Below are 24683 nucleotides of genomic sequence, written 5' to 3'. Positions count from 1 at the left end.
TGAAACATATTATGATAATGGACCTAAAGATAAGTAAGAGTGGAACCAGAAATGAAAGATCAGCTACCACTAGATTAAATATCCATCGTGGCATCCAGATTCCAGAAACCTGCCTCGTATAAAACTGGCCAACAGAATAATAAGCTTCCAAAGTTGTCTAACGTTTTAAAATTAGGCACAATCAAGATAAATTATGCACAAAAATTAAAATTAACTCAAACACAAAACTAAATTAGTTGAAAAAAAATTAGGGTTTCGGATTACCTTCTGAAATTTGGGGGAAATGTAAGCCCAATGGAAGAAATCGACGCCTAACTGTCGAAAATCGAAGAAGATCGAAGGAAATCGAAGGATATCGAAACTGGAATAGGTTAAATCAAAGGAAATCGGGGGAGGAGGAAAGAGAAGAGCGAGAATGAGAAGGAAGAGGGAGGCCGAGAGTGAAAAGAGATGGACGCCTAGAGGGAAAAGAGAGAGGGAGACGAGAGAGGTAGAGGGAAGAGAAAGGCTGAGAGAGAAAGAGACAAGAGAGGGAGATGGGGCAAAAACGAGAGATAACAAGAGAGAGGGAGCAGATACAGCAGAGGGAGCAGATAACGAAGACGAGCAGACGAGAGCCGAGCGAGAAGAGCAGAGCGAGCAGAGACAGCGAAAAAGAGAGAAGAAGTCGGGCAAAAAAAATCATCCAGAGACGAAGGCTGAGCGAGAGGAGAGGAGAAGAGAAAAGGAGCGTACGCTGTCGCTCGCGGTAACTGGATGACTTGAAAAAAAGGGTGGAAACAGATTTCCGTCAATTTTGCCTGAGGAGATGAAATGGTGTTATCTCACTTCAATTCAAGTCATTCTGGACTAACGCAATAAATGGGATAAACTACCAACCCCCCCCCCCCCCCCCGCGTCGTATGGACTCCCGTCTTCCAACCCAAACGATCCCAGAGGAGAAAATCTGAGCTCTGTCGAGATCGCTGCAGTTCTCTTCCGTTCCGTTCAAGAGCAGACGAATCGTTCCGTGATCAGGTGCAGGATCCTCCGCCGCTCTCCGATCATTAACCTACCGCTGTAAGTGATCTTCTGAAGTGAAGTCTGTCCAAGTTTCTCAATTTCGATAATTAGAACAAAGTCTCTTAAGATCATGGCTTCGATTTTTTTTCCAACTTCAATAGTGCTTTGACTTATGCAAGTCTTCAATTTCATCCCTCGTTGCCATAAAACTCGAAATGTACACCATTGTTCTTACTGGAGTGAGAATTATGCTTGGTTTTGGAACTATAAGTCTTGGTTTGCAACGTGTTAGAGAATCCAAAATTCTTGGCAAACCTAACAGAACCGGTAGGTTGCATTAACACTTTCATACCTCAGTTTTGCGGCTACGCATCGAAGGTTGAATTATTAATGATGCATTAAGAAGGTTACTTAATTCTTTAGAGTCTGTTAACCGGTAAGACCTTTCCATGCGAAGCTGGTTACGTGCGGACAACTTGCAGGTAAACTGACCACTAGTCACTAAATAAGTCTCCTTTGCACTCGTGAAAAAATTTAGAGCTCTTATGTTGAACGATCATTTTATGCTGTGGTATGTGTTGCTAAGAGGGTGTTTAGGGTGAGGACTATTTTCATTTTATGTGGTATGTATGCCATATTTTGGGTGTTGAGACGTGGAGCATCAGGGTATTATATTTGGTTTACATGAGTTACTTGACTGTTTTGCATCAAATTTAGTGCCAGTATGGTGTTTGTATGGTCTGTTGCTTTAATTTTTTCTTCAATGCTTGTATTTCACTGCACTTTTTTGCCGGACTGTTTCACATTTTCTGAAAATTTTAAAAGTTCTGGTGACGCTAAAATGGTCTCTGAAAAGATATTTTCCATGGTTTTGCATACCACCATCTAAAAGGCCTAAAAGTTTGGGCATCAGGCAAGCTTTTACAACTGACAATGCTGGCATTACTTTCTTGACTCGGAGGTTTTCATTCCAACTCACTTTAACAGAGCTCAGTTGATGACCTTGTAAGATTAACTCATTTATGGATTTAAGGAACTGTCACAGTCATTTCTCAGCTGTTTTGTAGTGATAGAGAATGATTGGAGTTGGGAAGATAAAGCAGTACACAAATGTCCTTGACAAACCCGTCAGCAGAGGAAAACAGGAGGTAGTACTTCCACTCTCTCTCTCTCTCTCTCTCTAAATTAATGGAGAAAACTCATACTGCCTTAGAAGTTCTTGTACTTTTTCTTTGAATTCATTCCCCGATCTGATGTTATAGATTTTTTCCCTTCAAGTGTGTTAGGAAGAAAGGATACGGTAGATGTTGAATGTAGTCTTTCCAAGTTTATACTCATAATTGGTTTTTTGTTTTAAATGCGTTCACATGATGACTTTTATGATCCCCTACTATAGTAAATGATTCAGAAATTCTATTGCACATGTTCTGAAGTCATCACAATGGAAATGGAAATGTACAGTTTCATGCTTGCCATATTTCATTGCAGGTTAGTTTGAGTGCATTTGCCTTCTTGTTTTCCGAGCTTGTGCAGTACAATCAGTCTCAGGTAGACAACATTGCTGAGTTGGAGCGCAGGTGTGAATTTGAGGCTTTCATTAACATTTAATTATGTCTATACAAGTTGCTATTTATTGTTTTTAATTGATCAAAGGCAAGATTTTTCAGTTTCATGAAGTTGTGTCATAATGAAGAGGCAATCTATGTTATTGAGATCAATATATGACTTTAATTTTAAAAATTCTATGTGCTATCCTCTCCTTCTCCTTGCCAATAGCTCAGAAAAGATGGAAGTAGGTGGTGCATTAGGTTATTCAAAGGCATTTAATGTCTAATTTTGAATTTCTGCATGGCAAGGTCCTTGCAACCTTCACGTTTGTTGGGTTAAGAAGTCTTATCTCTTCCGTGCCTTAGTTTTGTCATGCTAGTTAATTGATTGTGGTTGCTGGTATCCTGGAATATTTGATTTGATGCCACATGGAATGTGAGGAAGTTGTAACTCAGGTGCCTCTTGAAAGTTTTGAAATGTTCAATAAATGGTGTATTTTGTTTCTGAAAGACTTGGTCCTAGGAGGTGTGGCTGCTGCTTGAAACAAACACTTGAATCATTGACTGTCTAGTTGAGTATAAGAGCCATGATCTGTAGAAAAGGTGAAAGAGGTAGCTTTTCTATAGAACTTGCAAAGGATTCTTATTGCATTGGATCTTTCTGGTGATGACAAATTTGATTGGTAACCATGATCCTTAGAAATGATTTATTTATTTATTTTTTCATTTCCATATCATAATGGTGTCAAATATACACCAGTATTTCACATAATCATTTAGGGTGATTTGATACTTTGAAGTTGAAATTTGTTCTGGATACCTTACTGGAGACTGTCAGGTTTTCTACTGATAGTGATCAAAGTCAGCTAAATCCTTGCCTGTGGGTACCGTGATCACATCAAAGTCTTGGTTAGCAACTTTCTCGCTTTCACCATGGACCTAATTAGACATGTCCTGTCCATTTATTTTTAAAAAAATGCTTAGTGGGGGGTTTTGATTTTAGGAGGTTCAATCTTTCTTTCCTTCTTATGATTTAGAGAATTTCTTCCATTCAGATTTTTGTAAAGTAGGTAGATTGAAGAAGAATTAAAGAGAAAAGAGAAGAAATAAGAGGAATAATGAAGAAGAGAGGTTTGCAATGTGCAGCCTACTTGATAGGGGTCAGAAGTTGACCCCTGAATCTCTTTATTAATCTCACTTAAGTGATAAATTACAACTCAACAGAAATGTCCCTCATAATTGGACTTATACGCCAATGAATAGAAAGGTTTAAATCAACCAGAGAATGACAATTTAAACCACACCAACCATAGACCACCATTATCTGCACAGCCTTAACTACAGTATGACCGAACCACCCACATGTGAAATTACTGAAATACCTCTACTTCCAACAATTTTTTTATTTTTATTTCTCTTGTGGCATGGAATTTGTATCCTTTTGATAATTTATCATATGCAGTAGAGTTTAACTATATTGGAGATGGAGCAGGCTTGAAGATGCAGGCTATGCTGTTGGTGCAAGAGTTCTTGAACTTCTTTGTTACAGAGATAAGGTACTGTTTTTTAGAGAAGTTCCATTGAGTGATGACTTGTGTCCTTTTTTTTTTTGTACGTATAAAACAAGTCAGGCTGCCATAGGCCTATTTGACCTGTAATATGGGCCATGATTAATCTTATAAGTCTGCAGTTCGGTGCACAAATAGGCCCTGTGGTAAAACTTCATCCTATACTGATAAGCTTGAGCTTTTACAATAAGATTGGGTCCTTAAAGATGGATCTGTTGTGGTCAGTGATTCTTTAAGTATTATGCCGCAGGGAAATCGAAGAGAGACAAGAGTGCTGGGAATTTTATCCTTTGTGCACAGCACTGTCTGGAAAGTGCTATTTGGGAAGGTTATCAGTTCTTTTCTTTTGTTTGACAGAAACTCCCACCACAACTTAAGTTTTTGGTCAAATTTTCATATTTGTGGTAGAGGTGACTAAATTGAATTTCTGCTTTCAAATGCACTCATCAATTGGCTCTCTCACTTTACCAGACTGGACCTCTTGCTTGAATAAATTTCTCAAAGAAGCAAGAATTATCATGCTGAAAATTTTGCAAACAAGGAATTGAATGGATTGGACTTATGAATTAAAGGTTAACTCATAAAAGTTTTATAGTTAACTAATATGTTGTAATTCAAAATTACCTTGTTGCAGGCCACTTCTCTCTTTCAGTAAATTTCATCTATTTCTCAAAAAAGAACAAAAAAGGAAGTGTGAATCTTACTAGTGATCTCCTTCTGTTTTTTACCATAAAAAGTCCTGCTTTTATTTTCTTTAATCTGAATTGGATGCTTTTGCCTGGATCTAATTGCAACTAAGAAATTTGTCTTCCTGAAAATAGATGTTTTTGAAATGGCATGGATATTTACAACCACCTTTGAAATTGGAGCGAATAGATTAGAGAAGGCTGTGTTATGGTCCTGGGGTTAAGTACCTATGTCTTCCGCTCCTTATAGGCCGGTCTTTTGGGTAGTATTGGCTAGGTGCTTAACATTTGGTATCAGAGCTAGCGCTACGTCCCGACTTCGAATCCCGGCGCCCCCAAGGCGGATGCAGGTGGTCACGCGCCTGGACTAACCCGGGTTCGACCTGGCTCCGATTGCTCTGTTGTGGTAGCCTCCGCGGTCGTCGGCTCGGGGAAGGGTGGGGTACTGTTATGGTCCTGGGGTTAAGTACCTATGTCTTCTGCTCCTTATAGGCCGATTTTTTGAGTAGTATTGGCTAGGTGCTTAACAGGCTGACCTCTTTTTTTTTTTTTTGAAAAAGATGTATATATTAACAAAGAGAATTACAAAGAATTGAGGAATGAATCCCTTACAACAAGAGATTGAAGGGTTGCTCCTAACTTGGCTAACAAATAGAGAAGGCTGACCTAACAATAGAGTTTTAGCAAATGGTAGAACAAAATGATGGAATCATGGAGCTGGACCTGAACTAGTTTGGAAAAGGGTTGATGATGTCTAACAGAGTTAACTTCAGGTAGTAACAGTTGGAAAAAGTGGGCTTGAATCATGCAAAACTGAACGTTCATTAGGTGCATATTCTAAATCAAGTATATGTGTCTGGAGCCTTTTGGTACTGTTGGACTTCAATTCGTTGAAGCTATGTAATATTGAATTTTTTCAAATAATAATTTAACCGTCAATCTTTCATTTGCTGACTACATTCTTCATTTTTCAGCTCTTCTAAATCTTTGGATGCCAAATTTGAGCCCTATTTCTCATTTCCCTGAGTTCCCACTTTTGTCACTCTTAGGTGCGGTATCATGGATATATTTCCGAACACCAGCCTGTGAGTTGGATGATAACACAAAAAAAATGTTGTACTAATGCTTCAGCTTTCTTCTTTTTGCTGTTATGTTACGGCTGCAGTCCAAAATTGCAACATGTAGGGCTACAATTCCTCTTCATATACCTTGACAAGTGTTTGTTGCCATTGAAGCACAAAGCTTCAAGCTGGGCTTTGGTACTATATTTCAGTCTAGAAGCTAGAGTAAGGTTCTTTAATAGATTTACTAAAAGAAACAGTGAAGAAAAAGAAATAATATAAGCAAAGATTTTATGAAATCTGATTAATGTGACTATAAACCAAAGTTGAACTTTATGAACAAGCACACTTGCCACAAATGAAGCCATGCCTTTTCTTTTTTTCTTATAATTATGAGATAGATCTCCAAGGAACATGAGCAAAGAAAAACCTACAAAAAGATCAAGGAGAAAAACTAAAAGGGTGAAGGCCTGGAGAATAATAATATATTAATTCAGCTGTAAAGTTATTTGCGCAGGATGGTCAGATTCTCTCACAACAAGTTGTTGAAGATTCCATTTTTTTGCAATAGAGTCAGCCCAGTTGTTGGCTTTTTTAGGAGTGTGCCCCAAATTATTAATTTATGAGCTCCAGTATCTGAAATTTTGTCCAAGTACTGGTGGGCATGCTAAGGTGGGTGAACAATGAGTAACCCAGGTATAGAGAACCGTGATGCCCCTCTCCACTGTCTCCGAGAACTAATTGCTACATGTTTGAGACCACAAAATAGGCAAAGTTAGACCCTGACACCATTGTCCATGATAGTGCTCCCACCTTCCTCTAAGCTGGAGGAAGAAATGTGGAAGAGAAATAGGCAGACAGCAATGTCAGCCTAATTCCTAATGATTGCACCACAGTTGTAATGAACGAAATGGCCAGTGGATAGAAAGGAGGTCCATACACTCCTTCTCACTGCTACGCTTGTACTGTTGATTATCAATCTGCATCTCCCTTTAAATAGCTGGTCCATTGAATTTCAAGAGTGGGAAATCTTGGGAGGAAGATGGATTTTTCATGCTAGGGATCTAGGAGAGTGGTTGGACTCACCTTATCAAGTGGGCACATGATAGAGAAAGTACATGTTGAAATCCCCACACACGATCTAATTTCAATCTCTATTTCGAGTTGAAATGTAGTTGCTTTGCCACTTATGGCATGAACACTGATCTTTTGACTAAGCTTGGGCTTGAGTATGCTGATGGCTTTTGAGAGGCTTGAGGTGTGGCTAGCTATGAGATCTGGAGGAATCCCATCATCCTCATGCTATCTATGTTTTAAGCTGTTGATTTTCTTCTACTTGGCCAACTTTTAAGCCTCATCTCCAAGCCATTTAATCTGCAAAGGTTGATGTAGTTTGATCCTTCCGAATTGTGTGGCTCCTCTCCCCAACAGGTTTTCTGGTGGCTTCAATTCTAGAGGCAACAGAGTGTGTAGGGGAGGAAATAAATGAAATGGTTGGTGAGCCATCAGAAGTATATTTTGTCAAAGTTGTTCCATTAGCCAGATTGATGAGGTGCTTTGCCAGGTCTAAGGTGGCATGCTCAAATCTGTCAAGAATGGGCTGGTTTGGGCCTTTGGCTCTGTAGCCACCTGAGGAGATTTCTAGCATGGGGAAGAACTGGGTGGATCGGGCCTTTTGCTGAATTGTCACATGAAGGGGTTTTTAGTATGAGGGCTCCAAAAAAGTTTTTGGGAGCAGCTGATGAAGAGGAGGACCAAAGATATGTAGAAGGATGGAGACCATATGGGAGACCATTTGAGGAACATTTACATCATTAAAAGAAAGACTTGGTCTGATTAATCCTTTAGCAAGATATCATGAATTACATCAGCTAGCTAAGGAAAGGACTTGCTCATCATAGATCTTACTAATTTCAGACTTTCTCAAGATGAATGGATATGACTGAAAAGAAGATATAAGATTTACTGACTAGAGAATTTCTAAGCTTGAACTCTCCTACCAAAATACTTTTAACTGACTTGTAAAATAAAGTGCTACTAAAGGAGGATATTTACTGGCATCTCAAAAGTGGACAGATACTAAAAATACAATAATTTGACCTGCTTTCTTTTCCTTGAATGTGCCTATTCTTAGCATCTGTCTTCTATATGCTTTGCTTCAATTGTGTGGATTAGAATAAAGTTGATTGTGCGATTTAATGTTCTTGTATCTTTGATTTTTCTTTCATGGAGCTATTATGTTTGATCTTCCACATTTATCCATCTCTGGTCATTTCTTCTTTATTTTTTTTACTAGTAGGTGGCAGACTCACTTGAGAAAGGGACTGAACATGAAGATGAATACATGATCAGTGAGAAGGAACTTTTGGTGAACCGGTATACTTGAATTGCGTTACTGAAGTGCATTCTTCTTCTTCTGGTGGCTTCCAATGCATATCACCCTCATACAAATTAAGAAATTACAGCACTTTTTCATGTCGTGTACTGTCACTTGCTTTCTGGACTTTGATTTACCAACAGTGAACCCTATTTGGCATGTGTCGATAAACTTGTTGTTTATGAAGACTATGATAAAGATTCTAGTTTGCTAGATAGCAGTGGTACCACAGAAGTGAGTCTACCTGATTAGGCTAGGCAAGCCAAGAAAGCAACTATTCTATGCATACTCATTTCATATTTTTTTTGTGAGATATGTACTTAACTCTCCTAGACTACAGCCATCAATTTTTGCTATTTATGAAATACAACAATTACATACACAATCAGTGGAAAGCTACTTGAAAATCACGCCCATTGATGACTACTTGTCAGATTAATACGCACTTCTTTTCTTATTTGTATGCAGATTTATTTCTATACCAAAAGACATGGGTACATTTAATTGTGGGGCATTTGTGGCTGGGATTGTGAGGGTTAGTGTGACAAGTTATTGGTTGTCTTGCAATTGAATTCCAGTGCCTGCTGAAACTGAAACTTTTTCTTGATTGTTGTGAAGGGTGTGTTAGACAGTGCTGGTTTTCCTGCTGTTGTGACAGCTCATTTCGTGCCCATGGAGGGCCAGCAAAGACCTCGGACAACCATCTTGATTAAGTTTGCTGAAGAGGTTACATCTTTCTCTCTTTTTTCTCTATTTTGAAGCTTAATTAGAACTGCCTATTTATTTCTTTGTTAAATGTTTCCCAAACTTTTTGGAAATGATCCTCTTTCCTCTACATTTAGTGTCTTGAAGCTCTATAAAGCTTGAATGACATTCTTGACCTAGTTAGATGGGGAGGACAGAGGATAGCCAGATGGGCATTCAATTATGTTGTTCAGTGAACTTAAAGATGTAAAGAATCATGCTTGTACATACATAATACCTCATTGTTATCACATGCTTGATGTTTACTAGTTCAGTATTAACCATATGAAAACTGTTTATCTGGATATAATTAGACACTTGCATAAATAGTTAGAAATTTGTTATCTCTGAGTGCAGAGAATTTTGAGCCTACAAACCATTTTTTATGGATCCAGGACTTTGAGTTCTCATTCTTCTATGCCTTTCCATATTGCTACATCTATATTCTGCAACCCTCGTCTTTCTCTTTGTAGTCGTTTATGAAGGTAAATTGAGGTTTTAACGTGGTGCATATTTCAGGTGCTCCGCAGGGAAGCAAGGTTAGGTTGACGCTATAATAAAATAAGAGTTATTTGTAACCCTTAGCACCTTCTCATTTCTAGCAGGTGCTTTGTCTAATCTTGTTTCCATGCCACACAAACTGATGGAATGGAGTCTGTTTTACCTACTTCTCTTCATTGATGGTGAGAAATTTGAAATTCTAACTCGTGAAGCATTTCCTGCTTTGCTGTGAGGAAAGAAGTAATTCAACAATCTCATGAGATTGTTGAATTACTTCTTGCGAACCCAGTGACCAACAGATTTTAGTAGTGGTTATCAATGTGAGATTGTTGAATTACTTCTTTCGAACCCAGTGACCTACAGATTTTAGCAGTGGTTATCAATGTACTGTGCATTCACCATCTACCAGGGGTGGTTAAGTGCGAGGGCCTGTGTCCAGGCTTTGTATGTAGGTATTAGCTGTTATCTTAGTTGGTGTTTAAAAGTCAGTTTAATACAGTGGTTAATCAGACTGGAAGGGTGGACACTTATGCTTTGGTCGTAGGATGGAACCTGTGACTAAAGGTAAGGGAGGGGCTCTTCTTCGGGAAGCTTTCTAATATTTGTAAGAGACGTGGGTTTTCATTGTAACTGAGATTCCTAATGCCTATATTCTACCATCAATTGTCATCTGGAGAGACGACGACCTTGAATGGCATTTTCCGTTTAATACCCTATAAACGTTGAGAAGTACGACTGAATTTTTAGTTTGGGTTGTTTTCTTCTTGAGTTTGTGGTCTAAGAGCTACATTTATTCACAAGAATGTTATTTATTTTATTATGATTATGATAATATTATTATTTATATGCTATGAACAAAATTTTAAAATAAAAATAAAAATTCAATTAATTAGATAAAAATATATGAAAAATAAGAAAAAAATGAGTTTTAAATTATTTAATTAAAATTTTATGGTAAAATAAAAGATTGGTGTTGTACTTATGTTCTTACTTATTGATTGTGTTGAGAACAATGATAGCATTTTTTGACAATAACACCGTAAAGTAATTATTAGTTAAACTGAAATAAAACCATTAAAATTGTATTAAAGCCATTGTGTGGTCAGAGGGAATGAGAACCTATCGTGTTCACGTGAGAAGTTCTGCAACTTTAAATGTTCCTACTTCAGTTAATATTTTAACACTAAACATCATCCACAAAGGAGCGGAGATGGATCACAGCCATGTGAGAAGCTTAGGAGCTTCCTTCTTTTATGCCCAATGGATGGTATATTAAGAACCAGACATCATTTCAGTAACAATGGAGTGCACAAGATGCTGGGAATATGGTCAGATCATTTTCACAAAATGACAGGTTCTTCTATCTTGCACTAATTTGTTGACCCCATTGGTTAGGATTAAATTGCCAGTCAAATTGCTGGCACTGAACTTTTTCAGGTTGGGTCAGCATCCAGTGAAAACATATCTCCTTTAACACTCATGAAACTATTGGAAGATAAAAGAAAATCACTCTTGCGTTTAGAATTATTGAAATTCTTACTGATCAATATATTATAGATCTGGCATCTCTAATTGAGAGCCCAAAACATCCTTTTTTCTACATAAAATTAGTTTCTGAAACTAATTTTAATTCCTAAACATATTAACAATACAACTAAATCATATGTGTATGTTATTGTTGAATATAATTCATACATGTATGTACCAAGATTGATTAAAACTCACTAATCTTAGTCCAATTTATACTGAAGAGCTCTAGGCAGAGTTGCTATGTGGGGTAAATTTGGATTCATATATTTAAACCCGTTTGTTCTTCAAATCATCTTTCATTAAAATTGAGTAGTTTTAATGTTATGGTCGTCGCGTTTCCTAGAATTGTGCGAAGCCAAGCTAGTGGAGGTTAGCAACTGACAAGAAAACTATGGGTCATGTCTCAAAGTAAAGGTGCTTTGGAAATCCCAAGAAGCAATATTTTCTCCAGAGAGAAGCCCCTCCAGTCGTTCTCTAATTCCCTGTTTCTCATGTCCAGTTTCTTCTCCTTCTTGATATTTTTAACTCAAAAAGGCTCCACAGGCAGCTACTATATAAGCCCATCAGCGTCAGATAACAAGACAAACAGAGAAAATTTTGAGCCGCATTCCTGTTCAGTCTCCTTTTCTGTAGTGTAAGAGAGCTTTGAGTTTTGAGCTTCTTGGCGCCTATTTGGAAACTTTTGCTGCTCATCATGCCGGACACTCCTCCTCTTGCTGCGCTCAAACCAAATAGAACTATATCATGGTCGCCGGAGGCAGGGGGCTCTCTTGCCAGAAAGGTAAGCGGCCCTACATTCCTCTTCCGTCCATTTTCACAGATAAAAACATTCTAAGAACTGGTTCATCTTCAGTCATGTTGACATTCATTTGATATCCTGATCAATGAGGTCTTTGTTCGAAAACTACAGTTTTGATCGCTTACCATGACATTAGGTAGGAGCAGAATTCATAGGCACACTGATCCTCATGTTCGCTGGGATTGCAGCAGCAATTGTCAATCAGAAGAAACAAGGAACACTGACGCAACTGGGAGTAGCAGTCACAACTGGCCAAGCTGTGATGATAGTCATACTATCAACAGGTCACATTTCAGGGGCCCATGTCAACCCTGGTGTCACCATTGCCTTTGCTGCCCTCAACCACTTCCCATGGAGACAGGTAAACGAATCAATCTCCATAGCTACTGCTTCTTCCTAAATGGCTTGAGAATGACGAGAGAAACCATTCATTTTGCAGGTTCCCATTTACGTAGGAACACAGATTGTGGCCTCTATTTGTGCAAGCTTTGCCTTGAAAGCCATATTTGATCCTTTCATGGGGGGCGGATTAACTGTCCCTGCTGGGAGTTGCTTACAAGCCTTTGCCTTGGAGTTCATCATCTCTTTCAACTTGATGTTCGTTGTGACAGCAGTTGCAACTGATTCCAGAGCTGTGAGTCGCTTACCTCTGAAGGGCACTGCTTGACAATTACATCACAAGCTTGAACGAGTGGCTTATATCGTTTCCATTGTTTCAGGTGGGGGAGCTCGGAGGAATTGCAGTGGGGGCTACAGTCATGCTCAACATACTTATAGCAGGGTTTGCTGAAATACCTTCTTGGCCTTTCACCTTTCAATGAAATTCACCAGAGTAATCTCATGGCATCTTTCTTCACGGGTTTTACAGGGAAAGTAGTGGAGCTTCCATGAATCCAGTCAGAACTTTGGGGCCGGCTGTTGCTACAAACAACTATAAGGCCATCTGGGTTTACTTGACTGCCCCCATCTTAGGCACACTTTGTGGTGCTGGTGCCTATTCAGCTGTGAAGCTGCCTGAAGAGGAGTCGGTAGAAAGTCTCCGGAGTTTCAGAAGGGGTTGACGCACCCAGAGCAGTTCTCATCACAAAATAAACATTCTGAGTTGTGTATTAAAAATTGCAGCAGTCCCGCTAACAGCTTAACTAGATTCTGTTAGGAATTAGAAGTCTTAATTCAATACTAATGAAAGTCATAATAATCATAGAAGAAGAAATAATCAAGCATAAAAAACACAAGATTTATACATGTTCGACTCAAGGTGAAGCTAAATCTTGTCTTCTGCCGTTGTAATATTTCACTATGATGATGAAGTAGTTTACAAGAGAAATCACACACTCGTATTTTTCTCTAACCTCCGATAATAAACCCTAATAACGACGCTCCCAAAAAAAAAGTAAACTAGGGCAATCGCAATACAAGCGTGAAATTTTTAAATTACTCTTAATGAAACAACAATCAATAGTTCGTGGACCTTCTGGGGGTTCTACCTACTTTTCAACCCCCACGACGACATTACCGCGATCCACGTACACTGGATAAGGGGACCTGCACATGAGAGGTTTGTTTTGTTTGGTTTGGATTTACGATTATGTTCTTTAATTTAAATCAAGGACTTCACCAAATTCTGTTTTGTTTGATTTGGATTTACAATTATGTTCTTGTGTAAACTAGCATCCATTAGAGGGCAAGAGATGTGGGTGTTTATGGAAATGGCGACACCCGTGAGTATCCGCACTTCTTAGACTGCCCAAATAAATGAAAGAGACTGGTGGGAAGTGATGAAAGACCTTACAAAAGAGTTAGGATCGCACGAGGTCTTAATCGGTGCCTTTCAAATATAAGACACTTGTGTTCGTATTATGAAAAGGAATCCTATATTATCACATAAATAAGTCTTAATCAAGGGACAAATGCGCCTCGATGTAATAATGCTGGTTGATAAAGAGCTAACAATTACAAAATTGATAAGAAAGGGAATATTCATTATCGAACGTTTCGTTCGTCTATGGGCAATTTCTTATGCATCAAACCATTGGTATTTCATTGGCCCATAAGACAGAAAAACTATTGGAATGGAGACGAATATTGTCTTTTAGCCCTAAATAATGTGCTTAAGGAGAAGAGATTGATTAATCCTTAATCTTCTTCTTTTCTTCTGATGAAAGTGATGGGATTTCTCCCTAATTTCTTCTATTTTCTTCTTCAAGATTTTAGTTTTTACCACTTGCCAAAACTAATAAAATTGCTTACGAACTCAGGTTCATAAGAAATTGGTCTCAATGTAGAATGATCCTAAGGCCCCTCTTGCCAAACCACCATCAATCTAACCAAGGTTTGAGTTTAAATTAGAAGCTCAGATCATCTCTCTCTCTCTCTCTCTCTCACTGTGACAAAAAAAATGACCTATAGTTGTTCCTCTGTTATTCTTATAGATTGTTCTATTGTTAGTTTTTTTTAGATTAGCTCTGTTGTGAGTCTTCATGAATACAATAATAGAGGAATCTTCACTCCTCTGCATTTCAGCTACTTTATCAGCTGCAAAGGATTAATTACTGTAGTCAATAAAGCAAACGGACTTAGTCTACCCAAACCTTAGGTTAACAAACTGTCCTCTGCACTGTTAGGATAAGCCATTTCCACCAAACCATGTGTGAAACAAAATGTAGAATTCAAATCAAGGTAAAAATTGTGCAGACCTGGGATTTGTACTTAAAAGAAAAGTCATATATTCTCTATAAGCAGACAGTCTCAGAACAAAGTTGGATTTCAGATAAAAAGTACTGACGAGAAAAGAAAAAATCTGAATTCTGTAGTAAAGTTTCAATAGACCTGCAAGATGAAAAAGGCTCACACCAGGGGGTCACAAAAGTTCCAAGCTGCTCCCACTTAAAACTTAAGCTCTTATTATATCCTTGAAGGTAAAATATCATACAAGAAATTAAATTAAATTGACAGTAACTACCGTTTCACTTGCGACAGAGAACTCACATCAATTGAATGACTCCAGTTAATGAACATAATGAAGAGTGACTAAGATATTATCAGAAGCAAAAAATTAACATGAAGTCCAAAACAATCTGCCCTGGCCTTTGATTCGTAACCTTGCCCTATAAATCCAATCATAAGCAGCTATCCTTTGAACTTATCTATAAAAAATGTCCTTCCATATACCACAAGCATACTTATATATCCAGAACTTAGATTAGAGTCCCAGCCATTTCATCAGCAACTTTTTCAGCACAACAATAATTTTCTTCATTTGTTATTAATATGCAGTAGGTTGCTGAACTAAAGAAAACCAACCACAAGCAGAATTAAAAATTGTTCCAATTAAAAGAAATGCAAATTTACAAGACTGGTTTTTCCACCTTGCTTTGGCAATATTTTTCTGAGGGTGGGCATGTATTTTACAGACAGCAGTATCCAACTTCACTGAAAACTGACTGTCAAGCTTTCTGTTTGTTATAAGCGGTTCGGTATGCATGAAGAAATTTCAAACAAAAGGATAGGAACTCGCTGATAGGAAAGGAGAGAAAAACAAAGCAATGCCAACAGAAAAAAACAAATTATTTAAATAGTAAGGGTTTCTTACAAGATCAACTGATTGTACCAAAACTTCCAGTATCATGTTTCCTCTCTAGAAAGGAGGAAATACATAGAAAGATTAAACCATCAACACGCCATGAAAATGATCTGGAACTGCTTTTACACAGAAAATTTTCCAGATAGAAAGAACTAGTGATGCAATTAAGACACCCATTAAATCAGCAATAGCATCTTTAAAAGATGCACCTGAGGACTTCCACAACCCAATCTCATCACCCACTTCTTTTGCAGCACCAGCTGCTAGAGAGATCAAATTTCCAATCCAAATGCTCCATCGGCGAAGAAAAGGGTATCGAGATTGATTTGAGAGAGCTGCAGCAGAGACAGAGATGAAGAAGCAAAAAAGGATATGATAGAGCTTATCTAGGGCAAACCACTCGTCTCCGTGATCCATTGAGAGGAATTCTAATGTTACAAGGAAGCTGTTTGAATTTGCACTGATAAAGGAGGGAAAGGAAACAGATGCTCATTTTTGAATGTGGATGTTAATCCTTGAAAGGATGAATTGAAGAAGCACATCCATGGTCCACGCTGATAGGAAAATACTTTTCTACATCTGGTTCTGTCTGTCATCAGCATGACTGGTGACTGAAAGTAGATATGGGAAACAACATATTAAAATAGTACAAAAAATGACTTTGTGGACCAATCTGTCACCTTTTCTATCCAATAATGAATATATTTAAGGCTGAAAACATGGAATCCTGAAAAAAGAGTGGACTGGAAGTTTAGTAAGTAATTTGAGGGTGATTTCATAAGAATGACATGAAGAATATGATTGCAGAAAAGCAGTTCCATATGTCTTGACGATTTAGACTATGAATGTAGTTCCATATATATCCATAAGTTGGAATGCAGGATAATAAATTAAGTAAAAGTCCTCGAAATAAAGTGCAAAGTGGTATTTTCATAAATATATGAAAAACCCTGTTGAAAGTTCTGTCAATGGAATCTGTGGTATAGGGCTGGTGATCTAAGAGTGCTAGCATATTGTCAGGCACTATCTTAGTTAGTAGGTAATTATGTCTTTTATAAGGGTATTGACGTAATCTGGGAGTAAACGGGAGTAAACGTGGTTGAGTAAGACAGCCAAGAAAAAACCTACTATTTCTTTTGTTTACTACTGTGTCTTATTGCAAAAGCTCAAGCACAAGTTTTAACTAGCCTATCTTTTCTTTTTTCTTTATTAAACTCATATTCCCTCTGTTGAGCACTCTCTTCCCTCTCCATTGTAAACCTACAAAAGTTCCTAACACATGGCTCTACAAGAAAACATGTGTTAGTACATGTCTGAGAAAGCAAATCAGGGTAAATTTGCATTGGTCATACTAGGACTTGGTCCCTTGCAGTCATATTGGTTACGTTTGCACCCCTTCTAGTCAGTTCTCAAAGTATTTCTGGAATTCCAAGTCTATATATCTCTTTGTGATTGAATGGCGGAAACCTGTCTTCTCTGTCTTCTGCCTCTCCGCTGTGATGAGATGATGCATCTGTCTCCCCTTTCCTGCACATCTGCCAGAGGCATTGGTTTGGTTTAAATTGATCATATTTTTAGAATTTCCTCTGTTTTTTTTTCAGATTATCTCTTGATAGTTTATTACTTTATCACTAGAGATAGTGAGTTTGCATGTTATCACTCATCCCCAACCACCAAATCCACTCTATCTTCTGGAACCTTTAGCAGTCTTCTCCAAGTCATAGGAAAAATTCTTGTAAGATGGATCAAAAGAGGAAGTAATGAAGAGAAGTTCAGAAGTTTGTTATATTGATGCTCATTTTGTCTTTGAGTCTGTCCCCTGCTGTATCTAGTCCAATTGATAATACCCATTTACAACATGGTTTAGAAAGAAACACCATAATTCCTGGTTAAATCCCAGATCAAGCCAGAAGCTTTTGTTATAGATTCTCAACTCCTTTGAAATGCTCTCCGTAGGATTATGATCTGACATATTTCTTTGAGATTATTTTGGAAACATGCATATATCATTAACCAGGTAAGGTAAATCAAACAATCTTACTCCAAATTACATATCAAATAAGCAGGCAGCTAGGATTATGATCTGACATATTTTTTTGAGATTATTTTGGAAACATGCATATATCATTAACCAGGCAAGGTAAATCAAGCAATCTTACTCCAAATTACATATCAAATAAGCAGGCAGCATTTGATTTGTGTTTCCAACAAATATTGTAGGTATTTTCTCAAGCAACAGAAGATTTTAACATGAAGGATATATGCACCGTCTTCACCCAACTCCCAACCTAGGATTTTAAAACTGGGAATTTACTATTTTTCTACTATTACTAGACACTCCAGTTTATGAGAACAAAGTTCTTACAATGTCCATAATTCCGGGTCTGGAGGATTAAGCAATCTATTCGGAAGAAATTTAAGGTTTTACTCATATTCCAAAAGAGGATTAATGCGTTGCGCCAATACTACTTGTTTGATGTGTTGCGCCAATACTGGTTTGATAGCGTAGATATAAAGCTTTCCACACTCTTGCAGGATAGGATTAATAAGGACCCAAGCTCCCAACCAATTTTTTAATCTAATATATATAGAACATTTCTTGAGCTTCTTATAAAACTTCTTTCCATTATTTCTCTCACATAAATTTCCACGAAAATAAACTTATTAATTGCAGTTAAAATAATAACAAGAAAAGTAGAGGTTACTGACCTAGAAAGAAAGAATAACGTCAAACTTTGTTGAGGAAGACCATGGTGGAGAACATCGTGTTTTGAGAAGAATCCCAATGGAGAGGTCTGGTGTCAAGTGTGAACAGAGAAGCGCGGAAAATGAGGAGGATCTTCGAATTAGCAGGAGACGACCGGCTTTTAATAGTTAAAGGGATGGCATCAAATGAAGTTTGCCATATAACTTAGGGTATACTTGTCCAAATGAAAATACCAACCCCTTCCCCGAGAGTCCCACGACGAAAGATTTCCAAACGACGGCGGCAACGATCACCAGTTTTTCTGCGTCTGCGTCCGGGATCGTGCCGAACCCCCTAGCTCAGATCGAGTCTATGTGTTCCTTCAAATCCTTAACAGGATCCATGCCATGTAAGATTTTTTCGTTGCAGCGTTAGATCCGCTCTTCAGTCTCTAGCCTCCATGGTTATTCTTTCGTGCAGCTGTAGATCGGTGTCTCAGTCTCCCGCTTCCATGGACAGAAGATCAGGTAGGAGGTTTTTGCTCAATCTTGTTGCGTTTTTTTGTCTTCTTTTCTCTTTATGCGACGGGCTTTCCCCTCAGAACTGTTCAAGGAACAGTTTTTGGGTCGATTTCGAGTCCGATTTCGTCATGGTTCAGCACCAACTGCGGGGCACGATCCGTGTGATCGACGATTGCTCGTTTCGAGTATCGGAGTTCGACATGATCGAGGGAGACGACGTACACTGGTGGGGCGCACTAGGTGACGATTTTGAGAATTTGACGCTAGGCTTCGAAATCTCCGAGCAGAAACTGAATCGAACTTATAGAAACGATAGCTTTGTTGTCCGATTGAAGAAAAACCTTACGTGGGAGCAGATCAGAGTCGTCGGTGTGTGGGACAAACCTACTTATTCTGATTTTGGACATGTGATTCTTGCTGGTTTAGCAAATGAAACTTCTGATTTACTTCCGACTCCAAGCCCAGATTCTGCTCCCTCTCATGCACCCTCCTCTCAAAATTCCGCGGCTCTGAAAAAGCGAGTTCATGAACAACCCACAATATTCCGAAACTGCAAAGTTCTCTCACCTGAATACCGTCTCAGATGGACGTTTGACCCTAATCGCGAAGTTTTAGATATTGGACTTGAGGCTGTTGTTGCATCACTATATTACATGGCCTTCGGGTGGGCACAGCCTCTGTCTGCCGCCTCGCTTATGCTTCATGCAGATGTTTGTGTAACCGGATTCACAGAGGAAGGAATACCTTTTGCCGATGATTACTTTATTACAAAGTACAGCGAGTGCTTACTGAGCAAAGATGGGACAGTCCAAGGAGTATGCCCTGATACTATCTATGAAGGGTCTGATCCTGTTGGACTAGTGAACAACACAAGATTAGTTTATGGTCATAGAAAAGATGGGGTTTCTTTTGTTCGGTTTCAGAGACCCCTGGATACCATAGACCAGAAGTATGATGTTGTTGTGGACAAAAATGCTAACATGACAGTTATATGGGCTTTGGGGTTGATAAGGCCTCCAGATGCTCTTCGACCATATTATCTTCCCCAAAATCATGGAGGACCTCGGCAGGTGACTTATGGGCATTTGACTCTTAATGTCTCAGAAGTAGTGGATGAATGTGTGGGGCCTTTGGAGGCAAAGGAAACAGAAGATCAAGATATTATTTTTGCAGACGGGAAGACTGCACTGGTTGTTTTGGCAGAACCTGCATTGCATTATCCAGACCCTCCTAACCCTCCTAAAGTTCTATACATCAATAAGAAAGAGGCTCCAGTTTTGCGAGTCGAGAGGGGGGTCCCTGTGACATTTTCTGTTCAAGCCGGACATGATGTGGCACTTTACATTACTTCAGACCCAATTGGTGGGAATGCAACTTCCAGAAATGTATCTGAAACTATCTATGCAGGTGGACCAGAATCTGAAGGAGTTCCAGCCAGTCCGACGGAGTTGGTGTGGTTGCCTGATCGCAATACACCAGACCAAGTTTATTACCATTCTGTTTACAGCCAGAAAATGGGCTGGAAAGTTCAAGTCGTAGATGGAGGTCTCTCAGATATGTACAATAACAGTGTTGTTCTTGATGATCAGCAAGTTACTTTCTTTTGGACTTTGTCTGGTGATTCAATCTCAATTGCAGCTCGAGGTGAGAAAAAAAGTGGTTACCTTGCCATTGCATTTGGTGGTGGAATGGTAAATAGCTTTGCCTATGTGGGCTGGGTTGACAACACTGGCATGGGTCGTGTGAGCACTTACTGGATTGATGGACAGGATGCACTCAGTATTCATCCAACAGCCGAGAACCTTACACATGTAAGATGCAAGTCAGAAAATGGGATCATAACATTCGAGTTTTCCCGTTCCTTGGAGCCTTCTTGTAGAGGTGGGAATCCCCTTTGCAACAATAAGATTGATCCAACTACCTTTCTCAGGGTGGTATGGGCTATGGGTGCACAATGGTCAGAGGGTCATTTGAGCGAAAGAAATATGCATTCAGTCACAAGTGGTAGGCCCATCCGTGTGCTGCTAATGCGCGGCTCTGCTGAGGCAGAGCAAGATCTACGCCCAGTTCTTGCTGTTCATGGGTTCATGATGTTTGTGGCTTGGGGCATCCTGCTTCCAGGTGGAATATTGGCAGCCAGGTATTTAAAACATGTCAAAGGTGATTTGTGGTTCCAAACTCATGTTTATCTACAGTACTCAGGATTATCGATTGTCCTGCTTGGTGTCCTTTTTGCTGCTGCAGAGCTTCGTGGATTTTCAATCACCTCCACGCATGTAAAGTTTGGTACCATTGCTATAATATTGGTATGTATGCAGGCCATAAATGCATATATACGGCCTAAAAGACTGGCCCATGGGGAGGAGAGTTCCCCAAGGAGGGTGCTTTGGGAATATTTGCATGTTATTTCTGGGAGATGTGCCATTGCAGTGGGGATTGCAGCGCTATTTACTGGCATGAAACATTTAGGAGAAAGATATGGGGGTGAAAATGTCCGTGGACTGAACTGGGCTTTGATTGTATGGTTTGTGATGGGTGCATTTCTTGTTGCCTACTTGGAACACCAAGAAATAACACAAAAAAAGAGGGAAAGAGGCCTAGGAAAAGGGAATTGGGTGTTGGGAAACACTGAGGAAGATGACTCTGTTGATCTACTGCATCCTCACAGAGAACGAGGGTCTCAACCATCAGACCGGATGGAAGTGCAGCTTGAACCCCTGGGTGATAGATAAGTTCAATTTTACCATCTGCAGAAATTACAAAGTGATTTGACTTGACCTGTGTTGATCTTTTCCACATCTTGAGGATTTGGGTCCCATATGTGGTCCTTGAAAACTTCCTGGGAAGAGGAGTTTTTTTTGTCATAGCATTTATGAGGGAGAGTTTTGGTTTATTTACCTCCAAACAGGACAATTGTAACTTGTATACGATGTACATTTTTGGTATAGAAGGTTCCATTTTTTGGACTTGCAACTCAGCTGAGATTGTCTTTGGCTATAGTTGTTTCCCTTGACATGTGCCGTACTGCAGAAATTTCTAATAGGGTGGGTCGCTAATTGGCTCTGAAGCACCATGTGGTGTTATGTTCGTAAGTCCCTCATCCAAATGATGTTATTTTGATAATGTATACACTGAAGTTCCCATTATGAGATGGTTTTGTAGCTTACTAAATTTGTTGCTTATTGTCATATCAATTTTCTGAAATATACGGAACTGCACTTTTTTAATTCTTTATTTTGATATTGAATCATTGTCAAGAAGACTATGTCTCCATGGGTTCCTCACAATGTTAGCATCTTTGAGTATTTATATGTTTTTCATTCTACAACTTATCTTTTGTTCCGTCTTATATGTTAAATATGTGTTTTAGCTATATTCCTATCACATACTTGCTAGGACCTATTGCTACCATATATATGTATAGATTTGAGAAAGAAAGAAGACTAAAATACCCTTTCCAAGTAGTACATTGTTCAACACTCCTCCTCAAACTGGGTTATAAATATCTAGCCAAGATATAAACTTTATTGGCGAAAGAAGGGGTTCCCCTCCAATCCCTCATTGTAAGGTGGCCCTCCTCTTAGGTCTTTTTGTTTTCTAGGATTAATAAAAAAAACATTCTCAAAAAACAAAAAACAAAAATTAAACAAACAGACACAGGATCTTACCAAACCCAAACTATGGAGATTATTTTGTTTACTACTTTCTCACTCTTAGACAACTAGTCTGAGATGTGGAGTATACTCCCACAGAACAATGGAACTTTATACCCCCCAACAGAACACAAATATATGACTCCCTAAAATTTTATTCTTATCCGTTGATACAGTTGTATGTTGTACAGGTGTTGCAGTGTTGCATTTGACAGCCTCATAACAATGGGCAAGAGAGGTGATGCTCTGGTCCTCTGCACAGTAGTTTGTTGATACTTCTGCTGGTCTTGCTATGCCTGTAACAAAATTCTGTTTCTACTCTAGGCTGATTTTGTGGATGACTGTATGAGCTTAAAGATTGCCAGGCATGTCTGATAATGTGAATGTTGACCTGTAATTTTTAGACGTTTTTCAAGGAACCTATCTTCATGCACCATATCCAACTAATTTATCCTACAAACTCAATGTAATTGGATCATGTCATGTGAAAATTTTAATTCTCCTTTACTCAAATGGCCATGTTTGGGATTTTCTTAGTGTGAAGTCTTTGTTTTACTCACATAGGGGGGGTTAGTGCCCCAAACTGGATTCTTGAAGATCAAGTCATGTCCAACATGAAGATCATGTCATGTCATGTACATGAAAATCAGGTAAGAATTTGTGTTAGTGTTGACGCCTTCATGTACAGGAAAACAGTTTCCAGTGAATAGTGCCCACTAATTAGAAAAACATAAAAAATAAGAGAATCCCTAACCCTGTACAGTACACTTATAATTACAACATAATCCTTGAACCCTAAATTGGGTAAAACCATCATTATTACTACACGAGTAACTTATTTAATGTATAATTAAAATATATTAATATATTTATTAATTGAATTAGATATGTTATTGTGCATTAATACAGTAATTATGTGAAGCAATGAAATACGTACATGATTAATTATAATATAGTCTAAAAATAAATGTTTTAAGAGGAAAAATTGATTTAATCATAATTTTAATAAACTATATATTTGTACGTAATATTACCACTATTAAATCACTAATATAATACAATAAATAAAAAATAAATATAATGAATAAATAAAGAATTATTATATTAAAAACGAAATATGCGTAGTATTAATTGATAATATATTTCCAAAAAATTAAATTAATCAATTGATCAAATACATATTGTAATTATATTTTATTTATCAGACTTAAATATCTAGTTTAATATAGTAATAAAATTTAATAAATATAATATATAAATAAATATACAACTTTATTACTAATTTAATAGAGTTTTATTGTAATAAGCAGTTCGTGATTAGCATTAAAATCATCAAATTACAAGTTTAGTACATAAGAACAACACATGTTCAAATACAATAAAAGATACACTCATCAGTTATCATTCCACATGCAAGTCGCTATGTCATCTCGAAATTGTGCGGCTCTTGTGGATTCTAATGCACGCTGCCTCCGAAAGCTTGTTACTTGGGTATCCTCTTCCACAAGACCATCGCTATCATCGCTGTCTGTATCGTCCGTTGCACGTAATTGAACCCCATCACCTCCTCCACCAAACTCATCATCCGAATCATCATCTTCCAAATTAAATATATCATTGTAATCCTTTGTACGTATATAATTGTGCAATATGCAACAAGCAACGACAATTTTTGTCTGCACCTTAAAAGAAAATGGAGGAGCACCTTTCAATATTTGAAATCGAGCTTTTAAAGCACCAAAAGTTCTCTCAATAGTATTCCGCAAAGACGAGTGTCTTCGATTGAATAATTCTTTTTCATTCTTAGGAATATTATCTCCAAATTCTTGCAAATGATATCGAGTTCCTCGATATGGAGCCAAAAATCCTCGTACATTTGCATAACTAGCATCGACTAGATAATATTTACCTACAATACCAAATATTTTCTACATTAAATGATTAAAGATAAAATAGATAAAATATTACTGCATAAAATATATTATTTACCTTCAGGTACAAATAGTCTATTTCGGCGAGTCAATGCGTCCTTCAGTACACGAGAATCAGCTGCTGATCCCTCCCATCCAGCTAGTACATAAGTGAATTGCATGTCGAATGTACATGCTGCCATCACATTTTGTGAGAGATAACCCTTTCTGTTCCAGAACCTTGGTTGTTCTTCAAGCGGGATGTTTGCTTTGATATGCGTTCCATCAATAGCCCCAATACAATCCTAATTATATAAGCGGGACCATTAGTATTAACTAAATTTGTATAGTAATCTAAATAGAGGGCAAGTGATGTTACCTTGAAGTATGGATAAAACATTGAATTGTTTAAAATCTTCGAGTGTGTGCGTTCTGAAGGCTGTTTGATATAATCAGAATGAAATTTGAGGATAGCATCCAACACCTTGTTGAAATATTTACTTATGGACCAATTC

At 38.1% G+C, this 24683-nt stretch overlaps 4 protein-coding genes across 11 annotated transcripts; 3 read left to right on the top strand and 1 right to left on the bottom strand.

Moving 5' to 3' along the window:
* The first annotated feature begins 904 nt into the window (after positions 1 to 904).
* On the top strand, positions 905 to 10178 carry LOC137949667 (uncharacterized). 5 transcript variants are annotated; one of them, XM_068795793.1, is made up of 10 exons: positions 905 to 1059; positions 1895 to 1963; positions 2070 to 2150; positions 2491 to 2579; positions 4042 to 4105; positions 4368 to 4445; positions 8164 to 8240; positions 8710 to 8776; positions 8860 to 8967; positions 9505 to 10178. In XM_068795793.1, exons 3-10 carry the CDS (start codon positions 2079 to 2081, stop codon positions 9532 to 9534), a joined length of 585 nt encoding a protein of 194 aa, XP_068651894.1. In that variant the 5' UTR covers positions 905 to 1059; positions 1895 to 1963; positions 2070 to 2078; the 3' UTR covers positions 9535 to 10178. The 5 variants fall into 5 exon arrangements, with proteins under 5 accessions (XP_068651894.1, XP_068651893.1, XP_068651891.1 ...); XM_068795792.1 differs by having other exon boundaries at positions 2059 to 2150; XM_068795790.1 differs by lacking the exon at positions 1895 to 1963.
* Positions 10179 to 11693: 1515 nt separating this feature from the next.
* On the top strand, positions 11694 to 12982 carry LOC137949663 (aquaporin NIP6-1-like). Its single transcript, XM_068795783.1, has 5 exons — positions 11694 to 11797; positions 11952 to 12176; positions 12255 to 12449; positions 12535 to 12596; positions 12684 to 12982. The coding sequence occupies exons 1-5, from the start codon at positions 11711 to 11713 to the stop codon at positions 12874 to 12876; spliced, it is 762 nt and encodes a 253-aa protein (XP_068651884.1). The 5' UTR covers positions 11694 to 11710; the 3' UTR covers positions 12877 to 12982.
* A 2385-nt stretch (positions 12983 to 15367) lies between these two features.
* On the bottom strand, positions 15368 to 18338 carry LOC137949664 (uncharacterized). Of its 3 annotated transcripts, XM_068795787.1 has the most exons (3): positions 18108 to 18338; positions 16866 to 16933; positions 15368 to 16009 (listed from the first exon to the last, which is right to left on the bottom strand). In XM_068795787.1, the coding sequence occupies exon 3, from the start codon at positions 15813 to 15815 to the stop codon at positions 15480 to 15482; it is 336 nt and encodes a 111-aa protein (XP_068651888.1). In that variant the 5' UTR covers positions 15816 to 16009; positions 16866 to 16933; positions 18108 to 18338; the 3' UTR covers positions 15368 to 15479. The 3 variants fall into 3 exon arrangements, with proteins under 3 accessions (XP_068651888.1, XP_068651886.1, XP_068651887.1); XM_068795785.1 differs by lacking the exon at positions 16866 to 16933 and having other exon boundaries at positions 15368 to 16125; XM_068795786.1 differs by lacking the exon at positions 16866 to 16933.
* A 17-nt stretch (positions 18339 to 18355) lies between these two features.
* On the top strand, positions 18356 to 22721 carry LOC137949662 (cytochrome b561, DM13 and DOMON domain-containing protein At5g54830-like). Of its 2 annotated transcripts, none has more exons than XR_011111882.1 (2): positions 18356 to 21693; positions 22450 to 22721. XR_011111882.1 is itself a non-coding variant. In XM_068795782.1 (2 exons), the coding sequence occupies exon 2, from the start codon at positions 18734 to 18736 to the stop codon at positions 21335 to 21337; it is 2604 nt and encodes an 867-aa protein (XP_068651883.1). In that variant the 5' UTR covers positions 18356 to 18611; positions 18686 to 18733; the 3' UTR covers positions 21338 to 21809. The 2 variants fall into 2 exon arrangements, 1 of the variants encoding a protein (XP_068651883.1); XM_068795782.1 differs by lacking the exon at positions 22450 to 22721 and having other exon boundaries at positions 18356 to 18611; positions 18686 to 21809.
* The last annotated feature ends 1962 nt before the right edge of the window (positions 22722 to 24683 follow it).

This window comes from Aristolochia californica, unplaced genomic scaffold (assembly GCF_029961685.1).
Source record: "Aristolochia californica isolate CCGP_79_NKW_82.1479 unplaced genomic scaffold, dmAriCali1.0.hap1 SCAF_14, whole genome shotgun sequence".
In the NCBI taxonomy this organism is placed as follows: Eukaryota; Viridiplantae; Streptophyta; class Magnoliopsida; order Piperales; family Aristolochiaceae; genus Aristolochia; species Aristolochia californica.
The sequence above is the reverse complement of the archived record's forward strand: the minus strand, read 5'-3'. Positions and strand labels throughout refer to the sequence as shown.